Raw genomic sequence first — 25,619 nt, forward strand, 5'->3', positions numbered from 1 at the left:
TATAGTCTTTTTTGTTTTGCAGAATTTCAAATGTAGATACACCCAGTCTAGCTGGTATAATAAACTCTTATTTACCTATCACACAGCACCAATGATTTTGTTTTCTTTTTTCTGCCTAGATGATTTTTAATTACATTTGGCACATGTTTCATTTGGAAAATATTTCAGGTGATTCTCTAAAGTCTCCTTAGAAAATATAAACATAAGTCATTGGCACATGTGAAAAAAATCCCACAATTTTTTTTCATGTCGTCTTCATTGTTGTGATTTCCCTGTCTCATAAATGCCTTTTTATATTTTTGAATGGTTGAATGGCTTTATTCCTGTTTATTTATTTTTGGCCAAGCTATATCCTCAGCCTTATCTATCTATCTATTTATTTGTCTATCTTGAATTAGGTTGCTGCTGACCAGGCTGGCCTCAGACTTGCCTCATTGCCTCAGCCTCTTGACAAGCTCAGATTATTGGCATGTACCTCCATACTTGGCTCATGAATGCCTTTAAACTTCTTTAAAAAGAAGTTAAAAAATTAGACAATTAAAAGAAGTTCACATATTGCAATTAGTCCATGTCTCTTTAAAAAAACAAAACAAAACTCTTCATTGATACTTTTTACATACCATGAGCTTCACCATTTAAAATGAGCAGTTCAGTAGTTTTGTTCTATTCACAGAGTATATTCACAATCTAAATGTAGAATATTTTCATTACCAGCCAATAAGTAACCAGTGTAGTAGCAGTGATTTGAGCCCTTCCCACCTGCTAGTCCTAAGTAACCAGTAATCAACCTCCTCCCTTTATTGATTTATCTATTGTAGGCTTTGCATACAAATAGATGCTCTGTTTTCAGTGGGTGGCAGCGGGTGGCAGGGTGGGGGTTCCAGGGCATAGTTATACTTCCCACACGGTCAGTGTTAAAGTAGGGAGCACTCAGTCTTTGTCCTCAGCTTCATCTTTCAGTGGCAGCAGCAAAGGCACAGCTGAACTTGTTAGCGTTCAGCTTCCTATGGATTTCCTCTAACTTTTCTGAAGAGTGGTAGTACTCTCTGAAGGCCAGGCCAGGTCTCTAGCTGTGGGTTTGTGTGTTTAGTGTGCTTGTAAGAAAGGGGATGTGGGGGAAATGAAGTTTCCATGTGAGGAGAGTCTCTGGATCTGTAAAATAGCTGGTCAGCAGGCTTGCAAGACAGTTCTGACAGACCTTTGACAAAGTGGTTGCAGTCAACTACTCTGGCCAGGAGTTGTGTATCAACATTATTTCCAGGGCACTTCTGGCGAGAGAGCTTGTTGGTTTGTAGGGTAGTTTGCCTTTGATATTTGATAATCTATCAAAGCAAAATAAATCTGAATTAGGGTCTAGTATAAGTCATTGTTTTAAGGCCATTTAGAAGACGTGTGATAGGCATGGAAAAATTTTTGGCTTTATCAGTTTAGAATAGAGCTTGGAAAGGACCAGCCAAGTAGCTCAGCAGATTAAAGCACCCACAAGCAGGCGCAGGGGCCGGGGTCCCGGGCCTGCTGTGCCGGCCCCGCTCCTGGGGCGTGCTGAGACAGCAGTTGAGACTGGGCTTGGTGGTGCACGCCTGTAATCCCAGCTCTTGGGAGGCTGTAAACAGGCGGCGCACTATGAGTCTGATCTAGTAGTGAGACCCTGAACATGCTGTAGACTCTTCCTTAAAAATACAAAAAAAATTAAAAAAGAAAGATAGGATAGAGCTTGGAGCTTTGATTGAACTATTCTTTAGATTAGTTAATTAGAATTGAAGCTTTTGAGCTGTGAAACTGGTGAGAGCTCAAAGCATAACAATAATTGAATCTTAGTGAAGACTACCATATCAAGTGCAGGTGGGACTGAGTTACACAGCATGTACAGTGCGATGGTTGCCTGCCCTCACTTGATATAGGTACCTTTACAACAACTAAAGAAAACTTCCAGACAAAGTTCTCCAAAAGGCACAAAGAGATCGTAAACCTCACCAGTGATATTTCCCAAGATGTCTGTTAGTGACAACAATGGTGTTCATTTTCTTTTTCTTGCTTATTTTTCTACCATGTATTACCTTTTAAATATAAGTACTTAACATATTTTCACTTACATAATTTTGAATTTTGCAGAGTTTTTGTAAGAACAAAGCAGGAATTAATTTCTGTGATTTGCATCTATCATGCAGAATATGTCATTACTTCTTTTGCCCTATTCTAATCTATATACTGCTTTAAAAATTTTTCACATGTTCCTTGTATTTTTCTTTATTTATTGAACATAGTGGTGCTGCAGATTGAACCCAGAGCCTTGCTTACACTAGACAAGCCTTAGGTTGCTTTTACTTCTGTGATTTTTAGTTGTGTTTGTGGCTATATGGTAGAGAATGCTAAATGAAAAAAAAGGTAATTAATTTACATACAAAAATAAAATCTTCTCTAGATAAGTAATTTATTCTTTATTTAAATGATGGTTTTTGACAGGCTCTGTGGCCAAGAACTTCTTCACCAAGTCAAAGCTTTCCATTCCAGAACTCTCTTATATATGGTGAGTACAATGATTGTCCGTAGTAACATATTACCATATTATTCATCCTTTAGCATCTTGAAGAGCCTTACTTTTGAATGAATTTTTTAGCAGACAAGAGAGTATATAATATAGATTTTTGTTGCTGTAAAGTTTAAATACATTATATGAGAAGCAAAGTAAATAGTACTTAGCATACACTATGCACTATAAGTGTTGACTATTAAAATAATTTCTTTCCCTGGCAGGTGCAAGGGCCTGAGTTCAATCCCTAGTTCTGTGGAAAAAATAATAATTTCTTATTTATTATCTCCATTCAGTCCCTTTCAGGCTACGCAGTGGTAGGCATTGAGACTTTATGCCTTATGCCTTTTATTTTCAGATTGTTCTAATCGAGCTGAGGCAAATAACTAGAGGACCTTAACAAGCTATTGTTTATCATATTTTGTAAGGCTAGGTAAACAAAAGGCCCAGGAACAATTGGAAATAAGTGAAATCTGATTATTCGAGCTGCCTCTTAGCTTCCTAAATTTGGCCAGTGTTTCTTGGTGGGGCTCTAATTCAGTCTTGCAGCTGTAGCACCGTCACTGCACCTTCATGAAGAACCTGCTGCTGTAGCTGTAGCTCCAGAAGGGCGATGCTGACGTGGTCCAGATGGCTCCATTTGCATCTATGAAAATGCTTGGCATCATAAACTCTCAGCTGTGTGCAGGCTAGTTTTTCTCCAAGCCTGGGCAGGAGTCCGTGCTGCTATAAATACATAATTAAGACATTGGGATATTTATGTAAAGCTTTTTTCATGAAGATTCACAAAAATTATAATAGGATTTACTTGTTATGTTTTGTGCATCTTACTGAAAAATTAATTCTATAGTATTTATATATGCCAGTGGATCTGGGATTCTGAACTGGATTTAGGTTCTTTAAACAATATACTCTGGCATACTTCATTATTTTTTTTAACAGAAATCCATATATTAGATTTTAAAGCTAGAAAAAAGAATCTCATTTTAAAAAGAATGCAGACTATTTTGGCAGAAATCCAAGCTTAAATATTATAGGCATGAGGCTTCCTATCTTTTTTTGTCAAGACACATTCATGAAGGCCAAATGGTATTCTCTCCATCAGGCATTTGAAGCAGTTCCCTGAGGCCTCAGCCTGGGAGGCAGCTGGTCTCAGGGCTGGTGTTTTCCAAATTGGAGGGGGAAGAGAGGAAGGGGGCCGTGCAGAGAGCAGAGGATCTAAGGGGAAATTACGGCACTTATTTTCTTTCTAATAGTAGCACCTTTCTAGGACAGTCTCTTGCAAGCCTGTCTCTGTACCTGTGCTCACATAAGCACCTTTGTATCTGTACACTGAGAGATGGGGCTTACAGGCTCTTAATTCCTTCAGTGAATAGGTTTCTTTTGTGCTGAGTAAACAGGTCTGTGTCTTTCAGTGGGAAACAGTGACTGAAGCGGAGATAAGCCTTTTCAAGACTCCCTTTCTTTCTTTTTGTCTTATCTGGTTCCAGCCTTGCTTAGTTGCTAGTTTTATCTTAAAATGTAAGTCAGTGAATATTTACAGAGCTTATTTGTATTTTCCCAAGAGAGAATTTTTCAGGCAAAGAACAGTTTGCTACAAAACTTTACATGATGTAGAAAATTCAAGGTTTTCCTCAGAGCTGAGAAATGAAGCACCTATTCATTCTTGGGTTCAGGGTAACTTGCCTCAAGACTGATTCTAAGTGCCTGTTTCAAGTGCTATGTCGGGCTCTTCCCATCATGCAGCCTGCATTTATTGAATGACTGTCCGCTAAATGTGTATATGTAGACATTGCTTTTCTTTCTGTGCTAGAGTTTCTTGTGCCGTGTTCCCTGTATTAGAAAACACTGCCTGTGAATTTTGTTGGCGGGCTTGAGGCTGGCTCTCATGGCAGGTACTAATAACATTTCTTATTTTTAGGGAACTTAGTGATGCTGACTGTGATGGAGCCCTGACCCTGCCTGAATTCTGTGCTGCATTTCATCTCATTGTGGCCCGGAAGAACGGCTACCCGCTACCCGAGGGCCTGCCTCCGACTCTGCAGCCAGAGTACCTACAAGCAGGTAAGGCTTCCTTGTACATCCTAAATTTTAGACACTTGCCATGAAGGTCTAAAGAAGAAGGTTTTATGTTTTAAAATGCTGTCTAGATATTGGAGAGTCCTTGGTATATGCAGTTGTTTTTCTTTAACTTATATTAGATTTTTACAGCTGATAGTATGAATCAGAGGGCTCATATGGGTAGGTGTGAATCATTGGTTCTTCTTATGTTGATCCCCTCTGAATGCGTTGGAGTCAAAATCTCTTACCCTTTTATTCTTTTTTGTATGTATTTAGTACAGGGTCTACAGGGTCTTACTATACAGATTGGACTCATAGTGATCCTCCTGTTTTCAACCTCCCAAGTGCTGGGATTTCAGGCATGCACCACCATGCCTAGTTGTCTCAGCATGCCCCAGGTGCAAGGCTGGCAGGGCACTGTGGGGATCGAACCCCAGTCCCTGTGTCTGCCTAAGCAGGTGCTTTAATCTGCTGAGCTATCTGGTCAGCCCCTACCCTTTTGTGAGAACTATGGAATAAGCAAATACTGAACCTATTAGCTGATAAAATATAAAAAAGAAGGTCGTATAGAACCAGATAGCAACTGGTGCATGTCCTAGTGAGGCAGTGGTGAACCTTTTAGAGCTTTCAGTGATATAAACAGGCAGCTCTTGCATGGGTGCTATAGGTTTGCCTCTACTGTCCCAGTATCTCCAAGTGGTCTTTGCTAGTGGACTAGAGTAGAACTCTTATACCTAATTGAAAAAATTAAAAATTACATGTAGTGAAATGTACAAAATGCTGTAATCTTCGATGTGTACTCTGAATTTTGATACATGTATATACCCATGTAACTATAAGAATATATATATATCATGCCAGCACACCAGATGGTTGGAATATAACTCTTTTTGTCTTTCTCCTTGATAAAATAGCCAGCTCAAAACAAATGTTTTGAACTGTTTGGATAGGAAAGGGTCATGGGAAGGCCAGCATTTGTGTAAATTCCTTTGAAAGACTGGAAAGATAACAGTCTGTCTTGGCCTCTTCAGAATCAATGGGCATTGCACTGATTACCATTATGCAGAAAAGCATAGTTTCTGTTGAAAGGGGCCGGAAACAGCTGGTGCTTTTACCTTTTTCAACTAGAGAAAAATCTTAAATCTCTCTTTAAAAATGAGAGATTAATCACAGTTCATTGTTGGTAAGAGGAAGTGTGTCTATAAAAAGTATAGCTACTTGTTAGTGGAGTACAGCTTTTGCGAGTAGTGGTGAAAAGGCCTGCTATTGTCTCTTACAGTCCCCTCCTCGTGATAGCACCAGATTCAAAGGGCATATGTCTCATCTAAGTCAGTCTTGTGGCCCCTGACTCTTATTTTTTTCTGTATTAGGTAAGGAAGAGGTAAAAGTTCAGTCAAAGGGAAGAGACCAACCTGTGGCTAGTGACAGTGACAAGTGAACATGTTGCATGGAAAATTGGCCCCTTTTCAAGTTTTCTCAAATGATCTTGTAAAATGTACAAGGAAGGGAGAATATAGAGAGAAGAGTTAACTAGTGATCTCAGGGCTGGGACCTTGTTAATAGAAACTGCCTTTTGCTTATAGTAGGATGTCACTGTAGCTTGCTGTCCTTCCCTCAAGACTGGGGAAGACCCTCATAGGCCCTTGTGAATTAGGGTACAGTTGAGTGGCATAGTAAACTGGTGTTCCTTCTTTGTTGTCTGTCTTTCTCCTCTCCTTTTTCTTTCTTTCATTCTTTCTGCTCTCCTTCTCTCTCTTTTTCCTCTCTCCCTCCTATTCCCTCTCCCTCCCTCCCTATCCCTTTCTGTATCTTCCTCTCTTCCTCTCTTCTTTTTCTCTTGGATTGCAATAAAGAAGCTCTGGCATTCCTGAGGCTGGCCTGGCAACCACAGCCTTGATAACATGGCTTCTGTTATCAAGGCAGTGCAGGTCACTGAGGAACCCCTTCGTCTGGGGTTCTGGACTTTTGTCTCTGATAGGGATTAACAGCTGGCCAAAGGACGAAAGTCTGCTCCAGGGTTATTTACTTATACTCAGTACCTTCACAGTTTCCTCTCTGGCCCTGGGCGGAGTCCTAGATAACCTCATCTCCCAAGGTCATACTTAGTTTTCCCTTTTGGTGTTGATCAGTGCTGTCTTATTGTTTTGGAGCCTGTACCACGTGTCCTTACCCCTTGTTTGAGAAGTCACTTTGCGTGTGTGCATGTGGTTCATGGACTTCTCCAAGAGTCACTGCTACAATTTTTAGAAATCTCAAATCCCTAAGTTACGTCATTAACAAAGAGAATCTCCTGGTTTCTTTACTGCTGCAGATGGCTCCTCTTGACCTGCTTATTCAGTAGAGGGGAGGATATAAAAAAGAATGCCAATCAAGATTCACCTCCATCACTTGCAGTAGAGCCTTTTGTTTCTCCCTGGTTTTTATGGAGACTGCCAGCATGCAGGGATAACTGAAGACTTCATCGCATACTCTCCAAGTACACAAAACATGAGCATCTTTTCTGAGGTTGTGGGCATTACCTCAAATAATAATTAAATCATTCTAACAGCCTGAGAGATCTCAGAAGCCCCATCAGACTCTGTGACAATATATTTTTGGCAAACTGGGGATTTAACAGTTAATTTAAAAAATTTTTTTATTAAGTTAAATTTTAAATGCTTTAATCATCTATGCTTTTCTTTGTATCATGCGTAAAAAAAGGCCTGAACTATCTAGTTCTCTGTTATTTTAGAACCTTTGAAAATATGAATGGTCTTGTTGATTTTTTTCCATTGCTTTTATGGAACCCCATTTAGTTTTTTTAAGAGCTTATCATAGTTCAGCATTTTTCTAATCAATCCACATGCAGCTTTTCAAAAATGGTCCAGTTTTCAACAAGATTCTTGAAGAATATAACTCCAGTTGAGGTTATCATGTATTCAAAATTATACAAGCTTTTGTTAAAATAAAAAGCAGTTATTACATCTGATGCCATTTTACCTGTAATTATAGAAATGATCACTTTTCCCTAACAGTGAAAGTTAAAAGGCAGAGCTGGAAGTACAATTTTTTTTTCTGTGAGCCCTTTGATATTTGCTGGTCTAGGTAACTGGGTAGATTCTGGCAGAAAATTTTTGCTTCATATTTTGTTTTAAAAAAGTATTGAATACCTACTATGTGACAGGTACTGTTACTCTCTCTAGTGAGGATGCTATCTAGAAGAGTTTTTACTGCATGGCACTTGTGGGTGGTTGGAGGATAGATGTTAAATGAATTCACAAGTGTGTCACTGGAGCCAGGACTAAATGCTGAGAGAGGGTGCAGGTTCAGCAATGGCATGTGTGACCTCAGGGAATGCTCGCCTGTCCATGCTGAGATGTGGTGGAGAAGCTTATATGGAAGAAGAACTAAGAGCTTTAAAGTTAAGAAGGGGCAAGAGAGGGCTCTGTGAAGAGTGGACAGCAGGTATGCTGGAGAGGCACAGAGGGGGACTAGAAACACAGGAGAAACAAATTTCAGGCCACATTGCCTGGAGCGTGCAGAGTGAGGATGAGAGACCTTAGGGAAGGCTCAGGGGAAGGTAGGAAGCAGATGGTGCATAGTAACATTGCTCTGTGTGTCACACTTTTCGTGTTGTTGAGACACAATACCTGACAACCAAAGTTGAAGGAGGAAAAGTTTATGTGGCTCACAGTTTGTAGAGTGTTCAGTTCATAGTTGGCTGGCTGTGAGGCAGGGTGGCATGGCAGAGGGGCATTGCAGAGGAGAGAAAGTTCATGGCAGGCAGAATGCAGCAACCACGTGACAAGGGTCAGATTTTTTTTCTGTCCCTTTTATATTATATTTTTTAAGGATGAATAACACTCACGCCTAGGGCGGGGGACCCTTAATCCTACCCTGAACTGTGCCAAACCAGTCAGTGGACTAATTTAATAAGTATACACCCTTGATCCCAGCATGACACACCCTAGAACCAGCTACCTCTGAAAAGCCCCACCTATGGCTGTGTGATGCTTTGGGGGACATCTATCTAGACACAAGCCACAACAGAGTGTTTGGCATCAGAGTGATAAATCTGATTTGCTATCTCAAATGAGCAGGCTGACTGTCCTTCAGAAAGCAGGTATTAAGGAGCAAGAATGGAAACTAAGAGAGTTTAAATGGAAGTCCTGTCAGGAGCAGTGGGGACTCACCCTGGGAGGTGACAGTGGAGATATAGACACATTGGAAAGAGATTTAGCAGTTAATTGTTATTGCTAGTTTTGGAAAACATTCACTTTCTACATAAGACCTTCCCATTATAAGATACTGGTTTTACAATTGTAGGCATAGCACTAAATTGGTAGACTAAAAGAAAATTGAGTAAAACTGCTCTTGGGGCCGGATTGAAGAATGGTGCTTTGAAAGGTGTTTAGTTTTTACCAAGGAAATAGACCTCATGGTGAGAACAATCAGCTGGGCCCATGTTTGCCCCATTTGATTTCAGTAAAGTTTGGATTCTGGTAAGCACATGAATGAAAATGCATTTCGATTCCTGATACCTAACCAGTTCTTTCCTGCAGAGCAGGGTTGGCAATTCAGTCCCTAGTGCAGGTGGGTAAGGCCTAAAGACAATGTCAGTCCATTTTCCACATTTGATTAAAATTCTTTTTGAAGTATTGTATTAAAATAATGAGTGAAGCAAGTCAGATGCAGAAATTATCACTTGATTTCTCTTATATGAGAAATATAAATTATCAATAAATTAAATCATAAAATTAAGGAGAGATGGTAGAAAACAGGGGAATAGATAGACTTATGGGATATGGGGAAGGGGCTGAGGGGCAGTGGGAAGGGAGATGGCAGGGCTATGGAAATGATCAAGATGCAAAAGAATATATGCACCAGTTTCCCACAATGAATGTAATTATTATATATCATGGACATATAGCAATAAAATTTTTGATTTCCTAATAGCTTGCTTGACAAATTTAATTTGTAGCTTCTGTTTATTATCTGCTGCAAATGCTTTTCTTCTTCAGAACATTGACAAATTTTCTAGTTCACATATTTCTATCTTCATTACTTTGTGACGGAATGGTAATGCAGACTCTGCTTTGAAGAAATAGCTGGTTGTTTTGGAATTAGCTTACCAAGTTGCATTGCTTTTTCCTTGTGGTAATTCATCCAGAGACCCAACTAACAGCCATTGTCACTGTAGTATGGTGGAAGAAACCCATCATGTGATTCTTACTTCCTTTAAATTTGTTAAGAATTTATACTTCCATTTTTATTAGTCCTGCTAACCAAACAAGTAATCATTTTATAACATTATCTCAGACATACATCATTGTAAGTCATTTTTATTTCTTACAACAGCTAAAATGAAGTATTTTCTTAGTTAATATTCATAGTTCAAACTATTACCATGGTTACTACATTTAAAAATTATGCCAGCAGCATAGATAAAAGTTAATATACTGAGTGAGTGTGAGTGATGGTTAGTGTAGAAAATGACTACTATGGGAGCTGGGTGTGGTGGATCTATAATCCTGTCTACTCTGGAAGCTGAGGCAGAAGGATTCCATGTGTGAGGCCAGAATTCCAGGAAATTTAGCGATACTCTATGTCAAAATAAAAAATAAAAAGGGCTGAGGATGTATTTCAGTAGCAGAGTCCCTGTGTGGCAAGTGGGAGCTTCTGGGTTTTATGAGAGAGAGAGAGAGAGAGAGAGAGAGAGAGAGAGAGAGAGAGAGAGAGACAGAGACAGAGACAGAGACAGACAGAGGAGTGCTATGTTACACCATGAAGTGCTAAGAACTCTGTGAGGAATTCAAGTCTCTGCTCTTCATTACTAACTATAACTTTGAGTAAGTTGATTAACTTCCCTAATCTTCAGTTTCATCATGTGAGAAAGAAGAATCAGAGAAGTATGGAGTTGTGTTAGTAAAGAACTTTATTTATTTTTTGATTTTTTAATGTATTTGGTACAGGGTCTCACTACACAGCTCAGACTTGCAGTAATCCTCCTGTTTCAGCCTCCCCAGTACTGTGATTACAGGCATGTGCCACCATGCCTGGTTTTGGTGGTGAGCATGGTGCAGGGCCAACATGGCATGCGGTACTGGGGATCAAACCTGGGTCCTTGTGCTTGCCAGGCAGGCAGGTGCTTAGATGTCTGAGCTATGTCCCCTGCCCTAGTAAAGAACTTTAAAGAGCTACTTAAGCATGATTAGTGTTATAGGTACTATAATAGAGCTAATTAATACTTTTATATTTAACAAGCATAGAAAAACTGATAAGAAAAACCACTGTGGCTGTAGTATATTATGTATTCTTTTTCTTTCTTCTCAGCTTTTCCTAAGCCCAAGTGGGACTGTGCATTATTTGATTCTTACTCTGAGTCAATGCCAACAAACCAACAAGCCCGTGACCTGAATCGGATGGAGGTAAAAGAGCTCTCTATCTTAATAAATAGGATGCATAGAGAATTAATCATTAATCTATGTTCTTTACAAGCTTGGGAAAATGAACCTTTATAACACTTTCTCTTCACACTTGGTAATTAGTTTGAGGGCTGGAGAGATGGCTCAGTAGAATAAACCCTTACCTGGCAAGCGCTGTGGCCTGAGTTTGATCGCCGGTTCTGTAAAAAAAACAAATAAATAAATAAAAAGTATAAATAGATAATTAGTTTGAGGATTGGCTTTTTAAATCTGTAGACTGGATGTGTTTATCATTATTTTTTTCTTTTCCCCCTAAAACTACATTTGGTGAAGTAAGTAGCATGTCTTGACCTTCCAGAAGTGATCTTTATGGAATAACCAAACTAAGCCTGAAAATGCTAACCAACACATTTATTTTAATCAAGCTTTAATGCCCTGGTGAATAATGTAAGTTAAATTTTTACTAGCTGGGCATTAGCAAGGTAAAGTGAACCACAGTAATTTTGAAAAGAGATTTGAGAACTACATATCTATATAGGGGCCTCAAATCTCATTCAGAGATCCTTTGGTGTTTTTAACTTTTTACCAAAAGAGGACTGGTTTGGATGTTCCCCTAATTCCTGCAGTGTTGGGCCATTGACAGAAGAAGGGCTTAGCCATGTGCAGAGTGATCCTTAGCTATGAATCAGTAAATATGACTTGATACAGTTGTTATTATCTCCATCATTATCATCATCATTATTTTTATTGCTATGATGTCTGCTGTTCCTTTCCTAAAAAGGTCTAGAATCAGGGCTGGGGGTATGTTCAATGGTAGAGTGCTTGCCTAACCTGTGAAAGGCTCTAGGCTGGGTCCTTAGTACTGCCTGATCTCTAGTCTGGAAGTGTTTAAAAATTTTAGGAAATTTGATTGTCAAATAATATTTGTATGTATTTATAGAATACAGTGCAATCAGTATATGTATGCATTTTTATTTTAAAAGAGAATATGAAATAATATTAAAACAAAAAATTACAAGTGATACAGAATTTCACAGTATTTGTTGTAATACATAGTGTAGTCTTCCAACCAATTATTCATATTACCATATTTATGCATGTAAAATTAGAAGAAGAAAGAATTGTATAAGAAATTAAGAAGATAAAAAATTTTAAAAAAAAGAAATTAAGAAGATAAAAAGCACAAATAATTGAAAAAAGGACACAGAACAAATTATTATTTGCTCCTTTCTATAGACCAGCAGAAAGGCACAGTACAGTTGTCCAAACAATCCTGCTTATGTACATGGATAAAATTTTCCCCAACTCCCTTTCCTGTCCTCCTCAACTCAGTAACTCTTTCTTTTTGTATAAGTTCATTCCCTTTTCCCAGTATCTTTTGTACCCTTCAGATTCCATTTTCTCTTTTAGGTTCTCACACTAAGGAGACAATATGATGTTTGCACATGTGGGTCTGATTTATTTCACTTATGTTTAAATAAATGGACTTTATTCACAGGCTCTGGTTAGAACCCCCTGAAATGAGTTGCAGTGACACAAGGTGGTAGAAGTCAAAGGCAAGATATAGGGTTATTTCTTCATTTCTCAGAACTCCGTGGTTATTTACCCTTTCCGTTGGGGGGCCTCAGGCCTATAGTGTATGTCAGTGGTGTTGTGCTTGGCAGTCCCCAGCCAACCAAGCCTGCCCATCCGGGCCACCTCTGTTGAATACTTCTCTTTGCCATTCTGCTGCTCTGTCTTTCAATTGTAGTTGTCATGGCACTTTCCTCAACAGGTTTCTATTTGCCAAGAAAAGATACAAAGGAAAGTGACTGGAGGAGGAATAATGTACTATATTTACATTTTGAAGAATTTTAGTTTTTGCAGTTTCTTTTTCTGCAGAACATATTTGATGTAGAAGTAGATGCAGTAGTTTTCTGCTTTCCATGGCGCTCAGTTTACTCTGGGCTCTGACATTCTCTGGAGAGGTTTGTCTGTCAGCTAGGCTAGGGTGGATAACTGCGTAGCTCTCTGAGCAGGTGCCCCAGGGGAGGGTTTTGGTGTGTGTACCATGGCCCCAGCTTGCAGAACACTATGAAGTCATACAAACTGTTACCTTTCTGTATGAACAGATTGTTCCAATTTATCGTGGTGTTAGATAGTCTTTGCCCTTCCAATATAGACAGATAATACAGTATTGTTTTTCTTCTTGGTAGAAACTATGTTGCTGACTCAGTAATCATTTATCATCTGTGTGAAAGGAAAGAAGAACAAATATACAGGCAGCTGCAGGTCCGTTTTACACACACACACACATGCACGCACACACACACACACACACACACAATCTACATAGCAATATATCCATCTTTATTGGTATGAATGTGTAGCTAGTTTCATATACTTTTGTGTACCTAACCTGGTTATTTGGGAAGAAGGGGTTGAAATCTACCAAATCATCTTTTACTTTGTCCCAACAAGAAAGCAAAAGAACAATAAAAATCCTCTTTTGAACATTGTTATTTTTGAGGATGAGGTATTTTTAGACACTGAATATGATAAATCAAATTCAAGGAAGGGTGATAAGAGTAATTGAAGTCTTGGCCATCAAGAAATATAGGCCATATTTTAATAACTAATAATTAAATATTTTACCTTCTAAGAACTCATTGTTCCTTATTTTTCTTTTTTTTTGTGGAACCAGGGATTGAACTCAGGCCCTTGCGCTTGCCAGGGAAGCGCTTATTCCACTGAGCCAATCTCCCTGGCCCAAACTTATTGATCTTTCTCTGAGTTTTTCAACCTATCCTGACTGCATGCAGTTTATTTATTCATTTATTTTTAAATGTATGAGTTATTTAATTAGGTTCTTAGTAAGAAATTTGGAACACTAATTTATGATGATAAATTCCATTTGTCAGAGCAAAAATGAATTGCATGTAGCCCCGGAGCTGAGGAACAGCTTTGACTTTTGCTAATATCTGTGAGTTCACTGCTTTCTGATCCACCTTGCATTGCTCTGAAATCTGGTATCTCTTTTTCTTGGTGTTGAGATCTCGCCCTCCTGGTGTCTGGGTTTCCTCAGCTTCTTGAAGTAAGCATCATTGAGGTGTTTGGGGATTTTCACTTTGCTGATATCAATTTTTGTAGAGGTGGCAATGACAGATTTCTGGTGTGTTTTTCATAGAGGAACGCAATTAAGGCTAAGAGGCCCAGTCACAAGTAGCAAGCCACTGGCCAACTGCTTCAGGAAGATCACTCTCTTGCCTCTGTGATGCCTGGTGAGGATGATCAAGATGGTGCTGGGAGTGATGCTGGCTCAAAGTTTCCTCACATGTTTGCCATGGCTCAAGAGCTTTTGGGACACAGCTTTAGTAGGGCAGTATCTAGGCATTTTTCGAAGCTTGACCACATGGGTATATCCATTCTTGTTGCCACTGACCAGTTTTGGGATCGTAGCAAGAACTTTCTCCTTCTTTTTCTTCTCAACCTTTGATTTAGCAACTGTGTACTTTAAACACACAATTCCAGTGACTTTTAATGTATTAGTAGAGTTGTTCATCTATCACTCCAGTCCTGTCTTAGAACATTTTCATCACCCCAAAGAAATAATCCATATTCATTAGCTATCATTTGCCATTCCTCTCTCCACCAGCTTCTAGTAGCTTTCAGTTTATTTTCTGTTTCTGAATTTGCCTATGCACAACATTTCATATAAATGTTGGTGTTTTGTGGCTGGCTTCTTTCACTTAGTTTGTCTTTTCTCTCTCTCTGTGTGTGTAGGGGGGTTTGTTGTACTGAGGATGGAGCACTGGGCCTTCACATTAAGCTACATACCAGCTCTTTTATTATTTTTATTTTGTGACAGGGTCTCCATAAGTTGCTTAGGCTGGGTTTCAACTTGTGATCCTCCTGCCTTAGCATCCCAGAGTGCTATAACATTTTTATGGTTCACTCATTTCATAGCACCTATCAGTGCTATATTCCTTTTTATTGCTTAAATAGTATTCACAGTATGGATATACCACATTTTGATGGTTCGTTTATCAGTGAACAGACCTTCATGTTGCTTTCCCTTTTTGTCTGTTACTAACATGTATAACACTTTGTATGCGCATGTTACCACTTCTCTTTGGAAAATACCTAAGAGTGGAATTGTGGATTATGCCATACAAAGTTCACCCTTTGTAGCACCAAACAGTTTTAAGAATTTACAGTCCTTGAGTTTAAAGTTTATCCATATTTAATTTTTTAGTATGTTTAAAATATAAAGATAATCAAAAGGCTTTTGGTGACAAGTCTTTCTACCATACCTTTGTTTCATCTAATAAGTCAACCTTCCATTTTTAGTTATCTTTCCAGAGTTTGCCTATAAAAATAAAGCAAATATGAATATATTACCCTTTAATTTGGCTTATTTAGAAATCTTAGAGTACATATTTTTTAGGCTTTATTGAGGTATAGTTGATGAATAAAAATTGTATACATTTATTATGGATGTGTTGGTGTACACACAATGTGAAATGATCACCACAATCAAGCTAATTAACATATCCATCATTTCATAGTATTATACTTTTTTGTGGGGAGAACGTTTAAGCAACTTTACTTTAAGCAAGTATACTATACATACTATTATTAACTATAGAAGTGCATGTTAAGGGTTTATATATAAGAAATAAATTCAGAGTAAAGTTTAAACAAATTCATACTTGTTCAAGTTAGGTACTTCTCTCATATGTGAATTAAGAGAAAAATTTGATCTTCTCATCCATACAGTGCACTTATTCCATGGCAAGGTGGCTATTTTAATCACAAATAGTTGGACACTTTCGTGACAGATCCTAGCAAAGGGATGGCAAACCTTTAGAGCTTTTGATAACAAACAGCCTGCTGCGGCACACATGCCATAGGTTTATCACCACTGTCATAGCAAATAGCCACATCATTGGCCACTTATCAGAATCCTTCTGCTTGTGAAACAGTATACATAGGCTGACTGGAAAAATACTGTGCAATTCTCTGGATGAATCTCAGGCTGGATTCAAATGTAATGCAGGATCTATACATATGTATGTCTTGCTCTGGATCATGATTTCTTTTCTCTGTGTATACAAAAATTTCAGTACAGATGAACTTATATACCTCACTAAAAACTAAAATAATAAAATAGTGTTAAATGTCAGGGCTTACTGAGGATAGAAATTTTGGCAGGAAATATATCTTTTAAAACATTCTTATCATGTGTGCACATCACTTAACTTTTACTCCAACCAGTATAATTCATGTACTTTTCATTTCCAAGAAGACATCTGTTAAAGACATGGCTGATTTTCCTGTTCCTACCCAAGATGTGACTGGTGATGATAAACAAGGTATGCAATGATTGTATTCTCTTCCTTCATTTAATTTAATTTTTATTTTTTGAATGTATTTGGTTGTTACAGAGTCTCACTACACAGCTTGAACTTGTGGTGATCCTCCTGTTTTTCATCCTCCCCAGCACTGGGATTACAGGCTTATGCCACTAATCCTGGACTCTGTAGCTGGCTTAGCCCACCCTGGGGACCGGGCTGCTGTGGCGTGTGGTGCCAGGGATTGAACCATGGTCCCTGCACTTGCCTTAGCTTGCCTAAGCAGGCACTTTAGTCCACTGAGCTGTCATGACAGCCCCCCATTTTCTTCCTTTAAAGACACTTTTCCTCTTTTTTATTATCTACTTCTCTTGGAATAGCTGGCTTCTAGAATGTATGAAGGCAATAATCAGTATAGAAATGCATTTGGACAGATTAGGTAGTTCAAATTGTTGCCATAAAATTACAATTCGTACTGTGGTAGCAAGAGCTTGAGTGTCCAAATTCCCCCAACTTATTCGTTCATTTCTTTCATTGGTCAATTACAGTTTGACACAAGGCTATTTTGACACCTTATACTGGAACCTGGTCCTGAGTTAGAAAATGATTACAAATGGAAAGAGTTGAGGGCTTGATATCTTGTGTTAGTAGATGTGATCTAAGATCAATGTAAATGCACCTTTTATGTACAGGTTTAATGCATGAGAAAGTCAGCTCTTGGGCCAAGTTCTGGTCCCACTATTTATCTGTTTCTCAGTGACTTTGTAAGTATGGCAATGTGACATGGAGCCCAATCACAATTTGCCAAACTAATGAGGCAGCTAGATGCCATTCAGCCGTTTCATTTTAGAGCTACAACTAGGCACAGAGATGAGTTGGCCTGCAGAATCTAAATGTGTAGAAAGGACCCTGTGTTCCAAGCCCTATACTTTCTATAATGCTTTGCAACTTACCGCGTCCTTCCTTGTAGACTGTCTTATTCAATCACCACAAATTGGCTTGTTTTATCACGTAAAATCTGGAGACAAGTGAACTAAAATTCAGGCAATGTGAATCATGTACTTGTGCAAAAAGAAAAAAGAAAAGGAACTGGGATAAGAACCAAGATTTTCTAAGTCTGACCCCAGTATTCCATCTGTTTTCTGAGATTGAGTCACTGCGCATGAATGAGAGAAGCTTATCTGAGGTGAAGCCATTTTAGTTTTTATTGTTGAGACTTAATATTGATGTACATTTGTGTAGGGATTTAAACATGAGAAATATATTTTTCAGTGGCAACAATAATTTCTTTCTTTCTATTTAAACACTTGCTCAGCAGAGGCAGGTGGAAGTAGAGACTGCCTGTAGCCTCATGTGCTGTGATCACTGTCCTAACTGGTAGATCTTCACCTTGGCTGCACAGGGGGAACCCTGTGCAAGATATAAGAACATTTAAGTAGGGTTTCCACTCCCAGATGGTCTGATGTCCTTGATCTGGCTGTCAGGAATTAAGGAGAGGAAATTCCCGTGCTTCCTGGTAATACTCTTGCTAACTACTAGAAGCTCTCTGGAAAGCAGAAAATACCCATACATCTTTACTCTAAAATAAGGCAAGAACCTATTTTCATATTTCAAGAGGTCTTTATTGTTCTAGTAAATGCTATAGCAATTAATAGAGGTTTTCCAGACCTATTTTTATGATGACTTGGAATTCTTTGTTTCATTGTTACTGGCTTTAGAAATAAAATCTCATAGGATTTTTTGTTTTTTCTTCCTTTCTCTGTACTGTTCCTGAAAAATGAATCAAAACGTCTCCAGCCCTGAAAAGTACTCTCAATGAAGCCGTACCAAAGGATGTGCCTGAGGATCCAGGTAGGAGAAAACCATTGTAACATGTTTCCTTGTAATTATATCTAATTTATAAAATAATAGTTTTGCAAGAAGATTGCTACCTCTATGGCAGGGTATGTGTCTCTCTAAATGTTTGTCTTGGGTCTTGTTACATGGAAACCCTTTGGCTCTCTACCCTTTCACTCTTTTCATGTATAAGAAGAGGATGAGTTCTTTAAACTTCCAAATGCAGTTTTTACCAAAAGGATCACTCAGTTTGAACCCAGGGTTTTGTCGCAAAGTACAAAATTGAGAAGGCTGGGTTGAGATGATTTCAACAAGCCCTTGTGGCTTCTGTAAAGTATGGGATTGATAAGGTAGATCAGCTGGAAACCCAGAGTTGATATTTTCCCTACCCAAAACAAAAACTCAAATGCTGTATTCCTTGTATTTCCTTGCCAGGAAAGCAAGTATATATACTTATATATGGAGTAGATTCCAAGAAGAAAAATGAAGCTATGCTGCCCATTTTCTTAGAGAGATTGTTATTTGTGGAATTATAGAAAATGTCTGGGTCTGTGTCCTTAGATCTCTTGATGGAACCACTGTTAAAATAAGATGATCTCAGTTAAAAACCCAACAGATTCCAAAAGACGTTACTATTGGAACTCTGGTTAGAGGACATAAAAGAAGTTACTGCTTTCTTTTTCACTATTATTTCTCTTGCCTATTGAATAACTATATCATGTTTATTGTGATTAGCTAGCTGTCCTCCTGAGTTTATTTATTTAAAGTTAGAACAGCAGAATCAGTACAACATTGAAATTTATGCTGTGATAAAATATTTCCTAAACATTAGGTTCATTCAAGGTTTAAAAAAGGGGATATTATAGGGAAAGAGGAAGGAGCAGGGGGTAAAAGGGCAGGAAGAAAAGGGAAAGGGATAGGGAAACAGGAGGGAGGCGGATGGAGGGAGGAGGAGGAGAGAGGAATGAATAGAGAATGAATGAATAAATGAATGAATGTAAGTACATGGAAGCTCCCCATGTGATTCTGGCATTCACCCTACTTTGGAACCACTACCTCTAGAAAGTGGAGCTACAGAATGGAAAATTAAGATTTTCGATCAATGGTCATTCCAAAAGTGATGGGAATTCCTAAGCCTAATTTTGACTTTTGAAACTCACTTGGATTCATTCATCATAGAGGGAATCCCTCTATTTATGTAGATCAGGTTCCTGGGGCCAGTTCTTTCCTGCTCTAATTTCTAGTGCTACCATGGGTACTTCCCAGGTTTTGCATTTGAAAATTCATGTTATGGTATTAGAAAAAGTTGTTTAAATTTGAACTGTTAAATTGATGCTTGTCCAGTAGCCTCTGGGAATCATAACTTTTCCTCTTTTTCCTAGGGATTTTAACATGAGATCAAGTGCTCTCTTTAGATCTCATTTTTACACCTCTCGACTAGGACCTGGCATCACCAAACAAAACCTAACAGGTGTGCCATGGTGCATGAAGAGCATCTAAATTTGTCCCACATTATGCTTGGAAACACGCTGTGTGTTTTCTGCTATGTTCTCTCACTGCTGCCCCTTTCTGGATTTGATGGGATTCCTCAACTTGAAATATGTCTGTGGGAGACACAGGAATCTCAAGGTGGTAATTCTAATTTCGGATGGCAGTTGTGCCCTCGGGCTGGTTTACCTCAGGTCAGCCGCAGCCTTTCAGAGGCCTGTCTTTAGGCCATGTCCCTCCTCTCATTCTCATTTCCAGGAAAGATGACATGCCTGGAATTTTCCAGGACATTGCCATTCTTCCCTCTCTCCAACTAAATGAGACGCCATGATCCATCCATTAACTTCTGTTTGAATTCATAACCCAATGTGCCATTGCCATTTCTGCAGATGATCATACATACTGTCAGGCTTTCAGGAGCTTGCAGGCTGACAGGTAGAATACTGCTGCTCTACTTTAGTTAGAACAGTGTTATCCAGCCTCATGTAGTCTGAAAACTGAGATCTGCTTTGGATGTATTTTTGCAGAGGAAAAGAGCTACTATCCCTCTGCTCTGCTCTCCAGAGTTGCTGGTAATGTTAATGACAATAATAATTACAACAAGGGTGATGTGGTAGTTGACAAATAGGTGGTACTATGTCATTAGGGAATGGTGGCATTTCTTGTTAAATATTTTTCAGTATGCCCTTACTCGCTTAATTGTTGCCAAGTGTATGTTAGTTGAATCAAAGAGATTTCTTACACCATGTCCCCTTGCAGTTTAATCCCGCATTGCATACCACATTGCACAGTGGTGATCTTTGCCTCGATGTCTTTGGGCCAGCTAAGGTGTTCTATGCTGGTTTGCTCTTTTTTTTGAACCTCAAAATTGCTTTAATTTATTTTCCTTATGAAGTATATTTTATTTTTTTTATATATATATATATATATATATATTTAAATTTTTTAACTTTTTTACGGTACCTGGGATTGAACTCAGGACCTTGCTCTTGCCAGGCAACTGCTTATTCTACTGAGCTGTCTTCCTGGCCCATATATTTTTATTTTTAAAGAGAATAAAATGGTGAAAAACGTTAGAAAAAATACAGAATTTAGCTAAAAAATAATAGGAATTCATCAATTGCTGTTATATTGCATTATGTTGTCTTCCAATTAGTTGTTAGATTACCAGATATAAGCAAGCAAATTGGTTTAAAAAAGTTATATGAAATTAAAAAGGAAGAGAACAAAAATGTAAGCATTAACCAATTCTTTCTGTAGACCAGGCTGGTTTACTTTTATGGCGCGGTCCTCACACTGATGCTGGCAGTTCTAGGGGCTGCTCCATTGCCAGTGATCACCTCATGGTCTCAGCATAATAGAACAGTTTTCTCTTTCTATTACTTGCTCCCATTTATCCCTCTTTTGCTTTCCTGGAAAGAAGTACACCTAGAAATCAGATTTCCAAGCTTGAAATGTTAAGAGCCTTTTATTTATGCACTGTACGATGTAATGTTTCACAATTATAAAATACTTTCAGTTTTCTTGCCTTTTTCTCTGTCTCCATGAGAAAGAGGCTGCATTTTCATGATCTTCATTCTGCAGATGAGGAAACTGAAGCCCAGGGACATAACAGTGAGTTAGTGTCATGGCCAGGAGGAGCACCTGGGCCTTGGGTTTTCAGGCTGATTTCTGGTCCTGTCTTTCCACCACTCTTCCACACTTTCACTCCATCTGTGCATCTATCTATCTCTCATTAGCAGCGCAAGCACCTCCTTCCACACCCATTTCTGCACCAGTGAAATGACAAAGATAATGACAATTGATAAAGGAATTAACAGTTATCATGGTCTGCTTTGGGGAATAGTCTTTTTAACATGGCCAGGACTTCCACCCAAATATTACTTGAAAGCAGTAGGGAAGAAGGGAGAAGAAGGACACAGAGCTGTAGTGGTCAGCGTGTTCCAAGGCCTACATACCCGATTCTGTGGTGAGTCTGGCCACATGCTTGTCCCCCACCCCCAGAGTGGCTTCCTTGGCTGGGGAAGAGGCCCCACTTAGGCTGCCTTTCTCTGCTGCTGAAGTTTGTGTAAAAGAAGCTATATTGAGTTGTGGGTGTTTGATGGGGACAAGGAGAAACTCAAACTCCGTGCTTTAGAAGCTGTGGCAGTGCTTCACTTTGAAACTGAAGGTACTTGTGTTCTCACTATAGCACACCCAGTGTTTAGGCTGGGAGAAATTCCTCTTCTCGACAGCTGACCATGTCCAAGGCCCTCGGTAGTTTGCTTTGTGTCATATTAGTGGTTATGAGGATTTCCACCTCCTCTTTCTGCCCTGCTTATTTAACGCAGGGATTTTCATGATTATCATCGTCTAGCATGGTCCTTCATATCAAAAAGGGTTTTTATCTTTGAGTAACGTAAAAGAGGATGGAATAATACAGTGAGATATTTTCTTTCGGCAGAATTTTTGAAAACAAATAAATTACATTTTCCTGGTTCCTTATTACTAGCTGTCTTCTTATAAATTTTAATGGTGAAAAATTTACAATATTTAGGTATTGAGGATATATCTCAGTGGTACGGTGCCTGCCTGGCAAATACAAGGTCTTGAGTTCGATTCCCAGTACCAAAAAAATTAAATTTTCAAAACCTTAGCATAGCTACTGGTTTCTAAATTTGTCTTTCATGAAAGATAGAAATAATAAGGGAATTGATATTTTAATGAATGTTTCTAATTATCACTCACAATTTCTGGTGAGAAAGTGATCTCCATGGGTGTTAGTAGTAAGTTAATTTATGACCTAAATTTGATGAAAAACAGTGATGAGGTTGCCAAAATATTTTAATGATTTATTCCATAGTACTTTCTGTTTGATTTTGTCACAGAAACATGACATATGAATATTTCCTTATAAGAAAAGTTGCAGAGCATCTATTACGTTTTAGGGACATTGCTTTCTTTTGGCCATGTTGCTCCAGTGGTGTATTTTAAGACAATGTTTAGTTGAGTAAAGTTCTTCTTCGCCTTCAGGAGAATCTGGTTCAAAATCTATTATGGGCTATCGTGATAGACTAGGAATCCTGCCAGTGTACCCCTTGTCTTTTTATCCTGGAATGTTCACTAATGAACTTAGATTTGAGAATGGCTTCTTAGAATAATGTTCTGACAAAGGGGAAAATGTGCTGAATTTTATTTCCTTTTAATTGTGCTTTTGGCTTTAGAAATAAATGTAGAAAATTATGAAATTGTGGGATTCCTCAAGTTCTCCATTTGGACATCTCTACCTCACATTTACCTTTCAATGTGTTCTGTACTAGCCCAGGTGCTGCATATAACCCTGTTTAACTGCAAAAATGAAACCCAAGCAAACAACAATTAATCTTTGTTTCAGCAACTCCTAAGGATTCCAACAATCTCAAAGCAAGACCAAGATCCAGGTAGTGTTTGTTTAATTTCTGCTTTAATGCCTTTTTTGTCCTGTCCCTGCCTAGAAATAAAAGCTCCAAACCCAAAGCATGATCTCTTTTGTCTTTATATTTGAAGTTAAAAGTATGGGGCCATTTTCACTCATTGTGAGTGGCCTGCTTCAAATACACAGCCATGCTGGCAATCCACTTAGTCTCAGGTTGTCAGTGCTAGAACAAAGTGGCTGATGAGTATCAGCCTCTGACAGGAAGTGGGTTGAAACATCTGGGGCAGAATGATAGCTAATGGGGGACAGAGTTTTGGAAAGAGAGAAATACAGTTAAAAGGTAACAACTGGAATTGGCTATTGTGACAAGGTGACTATCAAAAAATAGGACATCTGGGGACTAAAATCTAGATACAGAAAAATGCTTATGCTTTCAAGCAGGTACAAAGCTTCAGGTAAGCAGTGCCCATGGTCTCTTTGAGTCTATATTAGCACTTCTTCTCTGCTTTTCAGCTGTGTAGGCTAGGCCAACACGTATATATTTTCTGAATTTTGCTTTTACTCTGTGACTATTTTCTTCCTTTGGCTACTAGACATATTCCTAAAAAAGTGAATTTAAACCTGATTATACTTTTAGGACATTCTGATCTTATTGTAAATCAAAGATTTAACCATTAGTTTATCTTTTATGTCTGCGTTTTCTAAATTGAGGTTTTGTTTCCATTTTAATGCACATATCTGTATTTGTAATTTTAAAAATAGGGTAATATGTTTCAGTAGAAAGAAGTATAGCCACCCCTTTCTGTGTTCACTATATGTAGTCATCCTGTTTTAAAGGATGGATTTTTTTTTTGAGATATACTCTGTAGTTTAGGCTGATCTTGAACTCACTCTGTAGCTCAGGATGGCATTGAACTCGAGGTAATCCTCTTGTTGCAGCCTCCTAAATTCTGGGATTAGAGGTGTGTGCCATCATGATATTTTAAAATAAATTCATCTACATTAGCTGTGAGATATGGAAAAAGTAATATTTATCAAATTTCATAGTAGGAAAAAAATTCCTTGATGGAAGAAACCTACTTATGTTTTCTCTGCTAACCATTAATTGAATTTAGCTTCTGCTTACTTTTTTCCTACCTCACAGTGGAATTATACAATCCCATAGGCAGTTCTCTATTATTAATGAATCTCGCTATATGTCATATATTATTCTTTCAGAGATTGACATCCTTGTCTAATTTTGATGATTTTATTTTCATTAATTCCAACTGGGTTTTTATTGAGACCAAGTGAATGAAATCATTTTTATTTTTCTTTTTAAAATAACAAAGGTTTGTAGAAATGTAAGGCAAAGAGGTAAAATCTTCATTCTAATATTACTAGGTCCATTTGTCAGTTCTCTGAATATGTATGTTTTCATTGGTTGCAGTTGTGGTTATACAATCCCAATTATTTGACTTTCAGTACTTTATCATGGGAAAGTGAGATATATGATATAGGATAGTGTGTTAATGTGCATGTGTGTGCACACAATTATTTCTACATGTACTAATTAATTACTCTTTCTTTCTTGAGGGGAAGATGTCATCAAAGCTGTAAGTGGTAGGGAAGGTTCTTTTGGTTTCTAGCTGGGGTTTCTAATTTCCCTTTTAAATATAGTTTTTATTTTTTGTATTTTCTAGGAAGGGTCTACAGGATGTTCAGGGTCTCATTAGTAGATCAGACTCATAGTGATCTGCCTGTTTACAACCTCCCAAGAGCTGGGATTACAGGCGAGCACCAGCACACCCAGTCTCAATTGCCATCTCAGCATGCCCCCAGGGGTGGGGCCAGCACAACAGGCGCTTTAATAGGCTGAGCTATTTGGCCGGCCCCTTGGATCAAATTTTTAAATCATTAAAAAACTTTATTGTCTTTTCATATCAATTCCCTTTGATTCTGGTTGAAAGTATTAGAGCATTCTTCCTTGGACATTCCTGCCTGTTTTTGCCTTGCCTGTCTTGCCAGTTATGTTACAGGGACCCCCGGAACATGTCATGTGTCATTATTGTGGTGTTATTAAAGATTACAACCTTGCAAGACAGACAAAACCCTCAACTTCCACAAACAAACTTTGAGAAACTTGAGAAAGTAATAACTCATGCTGTCAAAAACAATTCTAGGGTCTGGGGAGATGGCTCAGTGGAATAGGCACTTCTCTGGCAAAGGCAAGGGCCTGAGCTCAATCCCCGGTTCCACACACACACACACACAAAATTCTCTGTGAAGAATTGAAGGGACTTAATATTCACTGAAAGATTGTAATTTTTTAAGTGCCATCTTAATAGCTAAATTCAAAGAACAGTTTCTTAAGGCTAATTTGTCACTAGGTCACATTCTTGACTCAGAGGTTGTTCTCGACCAGCTGAAATGCCAAAGAAAAGAAACATACAATTTCAGCTCTTTCATTGTTTTCATGATCATTATATCCAGAATATGTCTTGTAATCTGTTCCTAAACAGTAGGCCAATGTAGAGAGTTCAATTAATTTAGAAAATTAGTCTCCAGCAAATCTAGCTATTCCTGCCAAAGGA

At 38.4% G+C, this 25,619-nt stretch overlaps 1 protein-coding gene across 6 annotated transcripts in view; it reads left to right on the plus strand.

The window, feature by feature from the left end:
- The window catches only part of Reps2 (RALBP1 associated Eps domain containing 2), a 287,616-nt gene that overhangs the window by 138,796 nt on the left and 123,201 nt on the right, over positions 1 to 25,619 (plus strand). For 2 of the 6 annotated variants that reach the window (XM_004635084.2, XM_012515551.2), the window contains exons 7-12: positions 2,464 to 2,527; positions 4,452 to 4,594; positions 10,904 to 10,998; positions 16,280 to 16,349; positions 18,126 to 18,179; positions 23,026 to 23,071. In XM_004635084.2, coding sequence (XP_004635141.1) covers positions 2,464 to 2,527; positions 4,452 to 4,594; positions 10,904 to 10,998; positions 16,280 to 16,349; positions 18,126 to 18,179; positions 23,026 to 23,071 — 472 coding nt within the window. The remainder of the gene's footprint in view (positions 1 to 2,463; positions 2,528 to 4,451; positions 4,595 to 10,903; positions 10,999 to 16,279; positions 16,350 to 18,125; positions 18,180 to 23,025; positions 23,072 to 25,619) is intronic. The other 4 variants (XM_023719539.1, XM_023719540.1, XM_023719537.1 and 1 more) reach the window with 3 other exon arrangements.

This window comes from Octodon degus, unplaced genomic scaffold, assembly GCF_000260255.1.
Source record: "Octodon degus isolate 3935 unplaced genomic scaffold, OctDeg1.0 scaffold00069, whole genome shotgun sequence".
Classification (NCBI taxonomy): Eukaryota; Metazoa; Chordata; class Mammalia; order Rodentia; family Octodontidae; genus Octodon; species Octodon degus.